The sequence below is a fragment of the Puntigrus tetrazona genome, chromosome 14 (assembly GCF_018831695.1).
Source record: "Puntigrus tetrazona isolate hp1 chromosome 14, ASM1883169v1, whole genome shotgun sequence".
NCBI classification, from domain to species: Eukaryota; Metazoa; Chordata; class Actinopteri; order Cypriniformes; family Cyprinidae; genus Puntigrus; species Puntigrus tetrazona.
The window spans coordinates 13,682,301-13,695,931 of record NC_056712.1 but is presented as its reverse complement, the minus strand read 5'-3'; the positions used below and the strand labels follow the sequence as shown (position 1 = coordinate 13,695,931).

Below are 13,631 nucleotides of genomic sequence, written 5' to 3'. Positions count from 1 at the left end.
TAGGATTTAAATGGTGACAGGACACTTGTGAGAGCAATTTATTCCTTATCTATCACACTTGCTCATGTAAGCTAATACCTGTACGGGCAGAGGCTGTTGATGTTTGCTGTATTGCTGTAATATAATGCCATCTGCTGGACCAATCATGCCACAGACATCTAAAAAGGCCACAAATAAAAATTACCCCATGATTTAGTCAACCTCAAGGCATCCTATAACTTTCTTCTTTCAGACGAATCCATAAAAAGGTGTTATGAAAGGTTCATGTTCTGGTTTTGGGAGGCAATAAAAAATTTAACACATTTATTGTTACCTTATTTGTTCTAAGACTCCCAAAAGATTTCATTTAAACCAGTGTTTGTGAGCTTTTTATGCTCCAAAAGTAGTTTAATAACTTTTAAGATTTAAAACTGTACAAAACGTTTTCGTTCACTTAGAACTGTGTTACAGTTTTTCCAAACATCCATTATAGGGGCACTTAAAAAATAGTTCTGGCTCTTTCAAGCTTTATAATGGCTGTTATTTTTCAACAGTTTAAAAGAAGTCACATAAAGCGCATCCAGCCATAATAAAACGTTTCAGTGGTGAATAAATTGCTCAGTTTCATCAAATTTGATTTTCAGGTCATCGATATTTCTCATATAAATTGTTAAAAGATATAAAACGAGACAAAAAAATGAGACAATTATGGACACATACTAAGAATGTATGTGTAGCTATAGCATAGAAGTAAATGAGAAATATTAAATCAGAAAGGTTAGAGGTTACTAGACCTACCTTGGCAAGGTTTTGAGTTCTTCTGACAAACACGGTTAACGTTAGTGGTGTATTTTTCTCAGTAAACTTCAGATGATCTTCATCTTTTGTCCTTAACAAAGGCAAATAAGTGATATGTTATTAGAGATTTAACTTGTGATTCTTTTTTAATGTGAGTCATGTTCCTCTCTTGTTAGCCCTTGAGTCTGTGAGGACGTGATGCGAGACTTACGGTGACTGGTCCATCCACACTTTCACCTGCAGTAAAGATAAAAGCTAATGAAGAGGATGAAGTGAGGTACAGATCTAATTCCTTCTTTTCTAATTGGCCCAGCTCTTCCTCTGAGAAACCTTCTGGCCAAGATGTAAAATAATGAGAAGAGCACAAGTCTTTTTTAAAGAATTTGTATCTGTAATTTACTTAATTAAACAGCTGTAAAAGTTTGCAGAATTATTCATTTTGCAAGTTTCATATTCAACTTCTTAAAAGTGAGTTATACTTAATCTGAAATAATCAGAATTAAAAAAAAGGTCTGTAAAGGAAGAAAACAATTTTTTTTTGCTATATATACAATTTATTTCTGTTTTTGACATTTTTTTCTGCTTTTTACATAATGATGGAGTCTTTGACATCTTTGGATAGGCAATGTAAAGCATTATTATGACAAGTCAAAATCTCACAAATAAAAATATATATCATCTTGACCTGATCTGATAGCTTCAGCACAAGCTTGTATACTGGTGAAAAGAAATAGAATAATTCATTTCAATAGAACATTCATTAGAATGTTCACAAAATGAACATCCGTATGTATTAAGCTGCATCCCTGAAGTGTTCTTATCAAACGGTTCATTAGTGTAACTGTGATATAGGTACATGTAAAAATATCAATGTCTTAACTGTATGTTTTGTCTGGCTATGTTCACGCTTAACTACGTTCACTTCTCAGGGATCATTTTTTATCATATTCACACCACCACCACCACCGGTTCCACATTTTTGATTCTGTAAAATTTCTATGATAAATTGTACAGCTGAAACACACCGTAGCCAATTTGTACATTTCAGACTAGTGCCAGCAGAATTGTTCTGTTTTTTTGTGTTAATTTACCCATAACACAGTATGTGCCTTTCGCCTCTATCTGTCATTGAGCATGTCTGGAGGAAAACATAATTTGATAAAATGCTAATTTTTGCAAACTCTCTTTCTATGATTTTCAGATCACCCAAACATGAAATTTCTATCATCATTCACTCACCCTCTTGTTGACTTCCTTTTCTGTTTTTCCATTCATTGAAAGGGGATAGGGGCAAGAAGCAGTCGAGCTTCCCAAACAAAACCATAAAAGTACCATAAAAATCTTAATGAACCATGTTTGAACTTCTTGGAATGTGAATGATATTAAAGATTTATGAATTATTTATGATACTGTCTGTAAAAAACAACTTGTTATTGGCACAATACCACGTGGTTTCAGAAGACTTTGGAAGATGATTTTTATGATGCTTTATTGTCATCTTTGGAGCTTTATGGCTCCTCACTACCATTTTCTTATGTAATATGGAAAAAAAACATTATTATTTTAAAATCTATTATTTTTGTGTTCTTTGGCAGAAAGAAACTCAAACATGTTTGGAAAGACTTGAGGTTGAATAAATGATGACATAAAAAATAATAAATCGCTTTGAATTTGATTTCCTTCAGTGAAACCTCTTAAAGAGACGTTGTTGACGTTCAAAGCAACTGTGCAAACACATGCTAGTGGTTTTCGTCCACAAAGATCAGTTTGCCATGTCATTAAAGTATCAGATCACTGCAATATTTTGCCCATTTTCCAGTTCTTGACCCAAGCACCAAAATAAAGTCTAGATTCAGAAGTTGCATTCGGCAGCTGTATCTCTATAAGAGAAACTGGACAGGGTTTAAATCCCCTGTGCTCTTTTCATCCGCCTTAAAAAGTTTCGCTTTTCCTCAAGCAGTTCCTGGATGCGCTTATTCCGTGTTTTCTCACGCAAAAACACGCGTCCTCTCCTGGAGATGATGTTATTCGCAGTAAATTCATTGTCCAACGGGATTATTCGTAACGGTATATCAATAGCGTTGCTCTCAACCACTTCATCCACTTTATTTGGCTGTCCGCTCGTCTTCTCTGTGTCAGATGTTGCTGTACTGGACAGTGGTGTATAGGAAGTAGTAGATACAAAGGTTGGTAGCAGGGAAAGAGGTTTTTCAGTGGTTGTTAACACCTCTACTATAGATGTCACTGGGATGCTGACATCCATTTTGACTGAGGTTGCCAATTCCCTTTCATCCACGCCATTCACTGTTGTTGACTGTAATATCGCACTGCCGTCCACATCTGGCACACCACTGCTATCATCAAACTCTATAAACTGGACGGTGGTGCTGAGAATGAGAGTGTCATTATTAAGATCACTGAACATGACTGTGGAAAGAGTGCTAACAGGTAATTCTATGCTGTTCGTCACATCCTCCGCAGGTGCAGACGTGATCCTTGTTGCTGCAGAAACAGTGCTAACAGATAACTCGGTCACGTTCACCACATCACTTCCAGGTGCAGATGTGATCCTGCTTGGTGTAGTGATGGCAAAGGATGTGCTCTGTTCTGGAGTAGCGCGCTTAGGAGTTGTAGCATATGGATAAATGGCCGTTGTCGAATATCCCAGCGTATCAGGAGACGCTGCTAAAATGGTGTATAACCAAGGTGTGCTCACAGATGTGGCACTTTTCCCTTCTGTGGTCGGCAAAAAGGCTGCTGTGGAGGTCCACGCGGTGGAGGACTCTGTGCTCGTGGGACTTTGGGTTGTGGTGGATCGTCCTTTGGTTGCAATTTTCGATTTGGATGGTGGCCTACTTGTGGTCACAGTGGTCTTTGTGACATTGCAAGACTTGCAGCACATCCGCTGAAAGCCCGGCAGAGAGCAATACTGCTGCAGCACCTCCATGCGACAGAATGCAGAACGGTCGCCATGACAACGTTCTGCAAAACAAGAGAGCGACCATGATATGCATGTACACTGAAATCAAATTGAAGGCAAATACACGATTTAACGTCACCGCAACGATAAAATGAGGGCAGATCAAGCAGAAAAAAACTTTTTAAGGTAACGATCACATTGCCATTTTTTATAATCTACGATGAGGAGTTTAATAAGGATATGTGCAGCAGAAACATTTCTTTTCATGCTTTTCAGAAGTTTGAGTAAGAAAAAAGAAGAAATGAAAAAAAAAATCTAATTGAAAAGTGAAAGTCGGCAAAGACAGGCGTATAGATGCATAACAGAGGGATAAATGTGTTAGGATGAATTGGTTAACATGCAGTTTTCTTTTCAAAATAATAACTTCCTTGTGAACGTGGTTATTTATGGACTATGAATGTGGTTGTTTGTCTTTTCGAAAGTGGATTATATTTATTTATATAATCATTAGCTAAAACATTTAGCAAGATCCTCCAAAAATCGGTGATCATCAAAGGGATTTTCAGTGGCTGACAGCTGTGAGCAGAGTATGTATCTGCATATATCAGTATGATGCAGATATATACAAAAAAAACAACTGTTTTACACCACAACAGAAAATGTACATTTAAAACAAATTGTTAATTGCACTACAAAAACCCACGATTCTGTGAATATGTGGCAAATATCAGTGTATTGACCCAGATTCACTACGGTAAGCCTTATATTCATAACACAACTGAAATACGAAAAAACCCTGCAAAACTAAGAATTCCAGGTGAAAGGGAAACAGACAGAAAGCAGAGCGACAACGTAGTCAGGACAAAGCAATTCTGTTTTTTTTTTTTTTTTTTCCATTTTTATAACACTTTTTTTATTCCTACTTTTGCAGTTGATCATGACAGAAACTGAAACAATGAAATGCACCCCCACCCCCATTTAAACATACAGATAGAGTTGTCTTCTTCAGAAAAATAAATAACTGTATTGAAAGGTACAAGTTCACAGTAACTTTGGTTAAACACTTCATTACTTTGAGAACAATTAATCCATCGGTAATTCAGATGAACAGGTAAATAAATAAATAGGTCATTGGTTAAATAAAATACAGGATTTCCATGATGATGTAAAAACTGGCATGGCACATACAAGTGTCATATATTAAACATTTACAAAACATTAATAAAGTTTCCCTGATAAATCAAAGTGCATATAGACGCAGTGCACGTAAGTCCATCTGAATGTTCCCCAGACATTTTTCCCCACAACAGCCAGCCAAGACGCAGTTAGGCCAGTGAAGTAACATGACAGTTACTCATAGTATATAATATTAGCATTTTTTTTCTTATAAGTAAGGAGATAACAGTCATAAATGTTATTAAATACAGTAAACACCTATGTTTATTTACAGTATCTCACTGCAAGGTCTGGCTTTTCCTAGTGTTTTCTCCACGGCTTTGAGCATGAAAATTCGGATAGCTCGCTACATAGTCACAACAGAAATGTGTTTCACGATACAATGACACGTCTGAAGTGATAAAGAGATGCCGAGTGTAGGTTTCCACTAAAACGCTCTCCGTATCCAATGAGTAAGCCATTGTTTTCGGATGTGTGATGATTGGTTGATCGGTTGGTTCTATTTCAGGTTTTGTTTGAAGCTGCCTCTGGTTTCTGTGCGCTAAGCCATCACTTTCACAGATAAATGCCGATACATTCAAACGTAGTGTAAGGCATTGTTCTTACGCTCTTATGCACCCCCCGCCCCACCCATCCCAAAAAGAGTGCGCTCGGATGTGGATGAAAGTTCATGAGGTATATTTATGTGTCGTCTTTTGTATGGCCACTGGTAACCGTCGGTAAAAACACATGCTGGCAGACGTACACGCGCACACACACACACACACACGTGACGCGTGTCGGAAACCCTCGGGCGTACGAAGGCAGGACGAAAACGCATGTCACTCATCACCACGTGGAGATATTTAATGTGCGTGAATCTCTCTCGTTCAGGATGAATCCGATAAAACGAAACCACTTCTCTTGGAAAAATTAAAATGGAGAGGCAACTGGCTGAGCGAGTCCTGCATAATATAGGTCTTCCCCTTCCCCCGAAACACTTAACTTCTGTTATTAAATAGCAATAGTTCTGTATTTATGTAAAATCAATAAAAAAATACACGTAACAGTCAAGAATTAAAGCGATCAATAGCAGTCAAAATGTTAGGCTAATAAGCTACAGCTTATTCATGGTAAAACAAATTATTAATATTTCATATTATTGGTACCCATATAGATTTATATTTATATATAAATACAAATATATTTATATGTTTGTTTAAAGTCTGCAAGCACAAATAAGCTGCATTTATTGAATTTGTTAACAGTCAAAGAGAGGATGGAGGATGAGGTGGTTATGGCATTCGAACGTGTGTAGTAAAGCGACCCTGTTTAGCAAGTTCCACCTCATGTTCACCATCGGCCACCAACACGTACGATGGCGGTTCAACAGTACGTCCCATGTTTACATCTTAACTTGTTAGTTTGAGTGTTTGTTTTTGTCCCATCAGTTTTCCAGAATGAACTAGGATGTGGAATGAGCACTTAGCAAAGATTTCCTCATTGTGACAAGTTCACATTCACAATAAAGCTTTAGTTTTTTTTTTTTTGTCATTTTTTTTGTTTGTTTTTTTTTGGTTTTTTAATCTTTTAGCCACTTTTCATGTTCATTTTTTCGCCTTCACACCTGCAGCTCAGGCGGCGCCTCTGTAAAACGGCGTCTGCCTTGAGAGCGTGAGCCATATGGAAACAGCTTGCAGAGGGCAGTGATTCAAACAAATGCGTCGCCCCTGCGGAAACCTCAGCGCAATCATTAGCTCCGCAAGCTGCCTGTCCAATCACAAAGTCCCTCCTTTAACGAACATCCCCTGAATTTTTTTTTTTTTTTACATGTTTTGTTTTGTCAACAATTTCTTACTGGCCAGCGTTCACAACACAGAGCTCCACGAAGGAGAGAGAGAGATAGAGCGAGAGACAGAGAGAGAGAGAAACAGAGAAACCTCCCCCTATCGGAAACGCCCCATAAAAGAGGACCACCACCCAGGAAAAAGAAGCGTGCAAGCCTCGGAAGAGGGAGGCAGTCAGGGGAGTTTGCCTTGTAAAGCCAGGCAGAGAGACAGAGGGAAGGTCCAGCTGAGAGAGGTGAGACAACGCAGCGCCACGACGTGGCTGGAGAGAGACGCTTTACTTGACATCCTCTGCACGGGGTATTTGGTGTCGTGGCGCGACAACCACTGTATCAGGAAGTTGCCGTGCTTGTTGAAGTCGGAAGTGCTCCCTGTCGCGTGTGAGAGAGGGATCGGGAAGAAAAAAGCCAGGGAGACAAAAAGAATGCGAGAGAAAGAAAGAAAAATTCCATCAACTATATTAGTGTGTTCATTAGTGTTAAGAATTAGTCTGATATGTTATATAGCACAGATAATGCAACTTTCATTAATAAGCATGCTGGACAGATCATTAGTATACAGTGTACATTCAAATAATCCCAATTTAAATATGGAAACTTGGTTTTATCAACATGAAATGAAAATCGATATCACGACTTTTTGAATTAGCACTTGGAAGATGTTATTGTTAATGTTAGAAAGTGTTTTATTGTATTGTTGGGGTCAGGGTGAGGGTGAGGGCGTTTTTAAAGAATTGATCACCTTTATTCAGCAAAGTGCATTCAGCTGATCAAAACTGGCAGTAAAGACATCCGTGATGCTATAAAAATAGCCTACTGAATAAATATTAAAGCAACTGCTGTCAACAACCCTCATCAAACAAGATTTTTTTTTTTTCATGAGCATATTAGAATGATTTATGAAGAATCATGTGAAAGTGAAAATTCAGCACTGCATCAAAGTATACAAATGAATTAGATTTCAAAATATATTTAAATAGAAACTGTTATTTTAAATTGTAATACAATTTTACAATCTTTACAATCTGTTTTACTGTACTTTTGATCAATTAAATGCAGCTTGGGTGATACTTTAAAAAATATTTCACAGTCTTACCAAAAATGTACATATGGTGAAAATGGTTAATTGGTATTTTGTGTAATTCACACATCCTTATTGGAAAGTGTAACCAGTTAGATATACCCTTATCTTGGAGAGATGCATTATAAGAGCATCACTTTTAACCTTTTCCCACCAACTATCTGACTCCATTTTAGTATGTTACGGCCATTTTTAATGATTCAATTGCTACTTAAAGGCTCTCAAGTCCTGCCATATATTTTTTTTATACTTTAATATCTTTCTACATCCAAAATGTGTTAAAAATTAAAGATAGGTTGCAAACAGCACTTCATGTTGACTTAATTTTTGAATGTACTGATCTGTTTCGTGTTGTTATTTTAGCCTTAATGAAAGTTACTGAAAATGTGAGCACATAATTAAATACGCACTTGGGCAGGGATCCATTCTGCAGGGTCTCATTGCAGCAGGTTTGGAGTCCAGACAGAGTCCGATGGTGTTGTCACGGGTATGACAAAGCACCTGCCTCTCCTGCGTACCATTACCACACGTCACTGAGCACTACAACAGCACACACACAATCAAACAAACATTCGTTACTTTAATGGTAAAGAATATCATACTAATCCCACACTGCATTGAGGTAATAGCATGTCAGATGTCTGTACCTGTGACCAAGGGCCCAGTCTCCACTCAGCAGGGCATAGGTTTCGATTGCAGTCTCTGCGGGACTCTGGGCGCTCGTCGCTACAGTAGCGACTACGGATGGATTTGAATTTGCCGTCACCAAGAGGTTGGACGCAGCGTACGGAACGTGTCTGAGTTCCCATCTTCCCACAAGACTTACTGCATTCACCCCACTCTCCAGCCACCCAGCTAAGCACACAGAAACAAACACAGTCATACTATAAGCAGGAGTGAGTGTCATGTGTGATAAAAGGTACAACATTGACATCTACTGGAGACAGACTATAGTTGCAGAAAACCAGGCCAAATAATGTGGTGCTAGAGTTTGTATGAATTAATGTGTATTAAATCTATAAATTTTATATATATATATAGTTTTTAATTAATTAACAAAAACAATATTTTGGCATTGTAATGTTTAAGATAATTAAGGTAATGTTTTAATAAAAAAAAAAAAAAAAAAATTAATGAAGAATCACTTGGTGTGTCTTGCTCCCAAAACTGTAAATAAGTCTAAATGAAAAATAATAATTTCTAAAAGTCATTTGGCACACACTTACATGGGCTGAGCACACTCTCTCAAGTAACAGTCTCTAAACAGAGGCGGAGGCTGCTTTATTTTCTCACAGAATCTGCGATGGACCGTCCTCATTTCTGCATTCTTACGGCAGCCATAACGTGTCATCTGAATACCTATCCAGAAGAAGGTAGTGAATAAAATACTCATCAGATTATATAATATGGTGCTTAATAATACGATGGACAGCAACAGTTACTGTGGCAAGAATGGTCAGTAATGATTTAAATAGTTCACCCCTAAATTAAAATTCTGTCATACCCTCATGTCATTCCAAACCTGTAAGGACTTTGGTCATCTTTGGAACACAAACAATTTTTTTTAAAGAAATCGGAGAGCTATCTGACCCTCCATAAACAGCAACACAACTGAAATGTTCCTAGTAAATACAAAAAAAGCGTAGTAAATACATGGCAAAACAGTCCATGTGACATCAGTGGCTTCAGGTTTGCGCAAAGAAAACAAAAATAACATTAAAAAATAAATTTACTCAATCATTTTTATGTTGTTATGTCTTCCGCTATTTTGGAGAGTATACTGCATAAGCATGCTTTAACGTATTTGACGTAATCAGCCTTGTTCACGTTTGGGGGACGCTGATGTACCGAAGTATTTCTACATTTTTGGACCTGGCAACATTCAGTTGTGTTGCTGTCTTTGGAGAGTCAGATAGTTCTCAGATTTCTTACGAAGGTCTTACAGGTTTGGGTAAGTGAAACAATATTCATTTTGTGGTTAACATAACCCTTTAAGGCAGGACTTGGCAAATGATCAGTCATAGTAGAAACTTCATTTGTCTCTTAAATTACTCTCAAATAGATGATTGTGGTTACAGAGAACTACCTCCTCCGCAGGTCTTGGAACAGGGTGTCCATCTCTTCACCACCCAGGAATATGGCACTGCATTATCAGGGACCATGTTATTCTCATTGGCACCATCACTCAGTCTGTCATTATCAGTGATGTATTTGATCGACACCTTCACCTTGGCTGATCCATGCATTCGGATCTAGTAAACGATTACACAATAAAAAGGCAACCAATTAAGACTATTTGTGTATCCACTTATATGTGAGAAAGTGTGTGTGTGAGAATTCCTACAGAAGATTACCATGACAACCACATCATTTTTCAAGGGTCCACTGGTTTGAATGGTGTCCTTGTTGTTTTTATTTTCATACTCCCATTCCAGACCTTTTTCAATAACTGAGCGTGTCTCTGGGTAGTCTCCATGAGCGTTGAGAAAGAAATCACCTGACGCTTTATTCCTGACAGCTATTTGGAAAAGAAAAATGGGAGAGAGAGAGAGCTGCAGTCGAAAAGCACAGTGCTTAATGTATGAAAAACTACAGGAAATGACCAGGCTTTACCTAAAATGTGAGTAGTCCCATTAAGTTCCTGGATGAAAAGATGTCTTGCCCCTCTGGGAACTTCAAGCACTTTAATGACACCTAAACCAAAACATTTCCAAATCATTATAACTTTACTTTAAAACTAATAATCGCAAAATAGTGATTAAAGAAGCAAAACTTTTCAGAAATGCCATATAATATTAAACATTATTTGAATAAACTGTAGAACTGTAGAGAGAAAAAGTAAAAAATGTAAACACTAAAACAGATATGACACAAAGCTTTGTTTACTGAAATCAAGCTTCACAAAGCAGTATTTCGAAAGCATCCACTAGTATTAAAGCACTGATCAGTATTATTCAGTACTGACCTTGCAAGATGCACTGCGTTACAGTATTCCTTTTGCAAAGAATTTGGCTGAAAGAAAGTATCTTATGAGGCATTATAATTGTGCCTTTGTTTGGAGGAGCCATTGTGTCTGGACTGAGCCTGTGGTTCCTTAAAAATGCTGCCTTCGCTAGGTTTTGGAACAGGGCCTACCTGTGTGCTGCAGAGACGTACCTTTCTTCTCTACAAAGGTGAAGTTAAACTTGTGAGTCTTGCACTTGGTTCCGTTTCCCCCGCAGACGCCACACTTATCTTCCTGTAGAGCTGATCCAACCACATTATCACAGCCCACTTTCTAAAGGGAGAGCGAGATCATGAGCAACAGGCCACTAGACACAAACCTTTATAAATGGTACACACAGCTATTCACCTCACAGTCTCCGGCCACACACACACTGTAGGGATCTTTGTAGGAACATCCTGTTCCAGGTTCCACCAGGGTCTGCATGTTGACTACAGCTCGCATTTCTTTGGATTGACAGTACAGTTTGCAGCGTTGCTTAGCTATAAAAAAAAACAAGACAAGAGAGATCCCTGAGTGATGGATTGAAATCAAATGCATTTGTACAAGAATTTAGATGAAAAATATGCAAATTCTTATTCTACGAATAAATGTTGATTATATACCATATAAATTTCCAAAAATATTCCACACCAAATATGTTTTTCTCCAACAGAGGATAGTTAGATAACATTATTCCATGGTTTACACAAAAAAAGGTCTCTTGATAGTGTTTACATGGTCCATAAAAGCATTGTACATTATATCATCCCAGCTTCCCAGCTAATCCAAAAACTGGACGCGTCTGTTCCAGAAGTACATTCTCAAAAAGTCCAGCTCAATTTTTCACGAAGAGTAAAACTTATCCACAAACAACGTGATGCCTGTTGAGTTACTCAAAAGCATTTCATTTAGTCAGTGTGGAAAAAATACAACTTAAACAAGTACTTCATTCCACACCAAAAAGCAAACCCACACAAAATCAAATCGAACCTAACAGAGTACATTTCTCCAGAGAGTAAAATGCAAAACACATCATGTAAAAATAATTATCTAAAGTATTCAAACCCATTTTCTGAACCACAAATATTCTTTTCTGAATTATTCTGTGGTTCAGTCGTAATTGACATGACAGTAAAAAAAAAAAAAAGGTTCAAAAAGTCTCTTTATATGAGAATTACTTTGGATGTGCCTGTGTTGATCGTAAGACTAAGGCAGATGTCCACAGCACTAATGACTCTGGAGGGATTTCTTGTTCTAAGTGATGTCATGAATGGCATAGAAGTACATGTGGAAAAAAGAGGGGGATTTGAATGAAATCACTTTTTTATGTGTACCCACTGTGTAAGTGAGAACAGCTGTGCGGAGAGATGGATTACATCAGACTGGTTACAGGTCTGGGGTGCATTTCCCGAAAGCATCAATAGCCAACTATGGTCGCAAGCAGAGTTCAAACGAACATTTGCAATCACAGTCACAAACGTACGTAGTTAGAATGTTGTTGTACCAATGTGGTTCAAATGATGGAGATGAGACCGTGTTTGGGAAACAGTAACTAGTTAGTTTGTTTCCAAAACAATGCATTGCACTATGGTGGTTAATCAGCAAGTCACGTGGACGTTCGGGAAATGCACCCCTGGCTTACAAACTGAGCTTGATCGTAGAGGATCTAAAGTAAGCTTTAAATAAAATCAAACTACATTATATTAATTTAAAAAAGTTTAAAAGATAAAAAAAAACATTTAATTACATTTTATTAAAACTATATTTACATTTACATTAGAATCTGCCTTATTACTTACGGTCGGGGTGTTCATAAGGCAGCCAGTGGTGCCAGGTATTCTGGTACTCAAACTTGTTGTCCATCATGCTACATTGCTCGGCTCTGTAGTCGTTATACGGGTCTTCACACTCGTGCGTATTACAAATCTGGAACTGATAGCTTAGGCCGGAGCAAGTACGTCCACCGTTAGCTGGACTGAAGGAGGTAAACAGAAGAAAATAAAATTTACTTTATAAAAATTTGACAGACCAACATAGATAGATAGATAGATAGATAGATAGATAGATAGATAGATAGATAGATAGATAGATAGATAGATAGATAGATAGATACACACCGAGGATTGTCACAAGCTCGTGTGCGAAACTGTAGTCCCCTTCCACAGGGGTGAGAGCAGGCGCCAAACTCACTCCACATCCCCCAGCTTCCATCCTGCTTTATGATGTCTGGGGTCAACTGCATACAGTGGCCTTTAAAACAATTCTGAGAGAGGAAGCGAGCAACACATAAACACAGAGGAAGTAAATGAGTCTCAGGATGGATCTACATGAAAGGCTGAGCGGTACCTTCCCATCACCGCATTTAGTGCCATCAATGGGTGGACCTTTTTTGGTCTTGCAGAAGAAGGGGTTATCTGGGTGAGCGCACCAAAGCTGCTTACAGGGGTCAAAGGGGCGATACTGAGAAACAGAGGAACAGAGAGAAGAAAAATCATTCTCAAACTGAAGGATGAGAGAAATCTGACGACAAGACACAGCTGGTCAGGGTAGGATCAAACTGAAAGACATGGGGTAAATATTGTAAACTGTTCATTACAAAGACAAAGTGAGGTACAAATACCACTAAACAGCCCTGAACGGTTCTAATAAATAGTTACTTAATATAATATGTAACATAATTTTCTAACAGTTTTTCAGGCATGATGAAACAGTATGATACATTTTCATTCATGGGCAGGTTACATTTATGTAACAAAGCAATCTCATGCAGGCAAATCAAAGCAATGACGAAAACCCTTTAAGTTATGATACAGCCTGTGACCAATAGCACAGTTAGACAACAGAATGCTGGACAGTGATGGGATAT

General features: G+C 37.9%; 1 protein-coding gene across 5 annotated transcripts in view; it reads right to left on the bottom strand.

The window, feature by feature from the left end:
* Nucleotides 1-1,308: 1,308 nt before the first annotated feature.
* The window catches only part of LOC122358235 (A disintegrin and metalloproteinase with thrombospondin motifs 2), a 105,673-nt gene continuing 93,350 nt past the window's right edge, over nucleotides 1,309-13,631 (bottom strand). For 2 of the 5 annotated variants that reach the window (XM_043258021.1, XM_043258022.1), the window contains 13 exons: nucleotides 13,112-13,225; nucleotides 12,883-13,028; nucleotides 12,565-12,740; nucleotides 11,132-11,265; nucleotides 10,936-11,056; nucleotides 10,393-10,473; nucleotides 10,134-10,297; nucleotides 9,866-10,031; nucleotides 9,006-9,138; nucleotides 8,427-8,634; nucleotides 8,190-8,319; nucleotides 6,981-7,070; nucleotides 1,309-3,759 (listed from right to left, as the gene is read on the bottom strand). In XM_043258021.1, the coding sequence (XP_043113956.1) occupies nucleotides 2,681-3,759; nucleotides 6,981-7,070; nucleotides 8,190-8,319; nucleotides 8,427-8,634; nucleotides 9,006-9,138; nucleotides 9,866-10,031; nucleotides 10,134-10,297; nucleotides 10,393-10,473; nucleotides 10,936-11,056; nucleotides 11,132-11,265; nucleotides 12,565-12,740; nucleotides 12,883-13,028; nucleotides 13,112-13,225 (2,742 nt within the window). In that variant the 3' untranslated portion in view covers nucleotides 1,309-2,680. The other 3 variants (XM_043258023.1, XM_043258025.1, XM_043258024.1) reach the window with 2 other exon arrangements.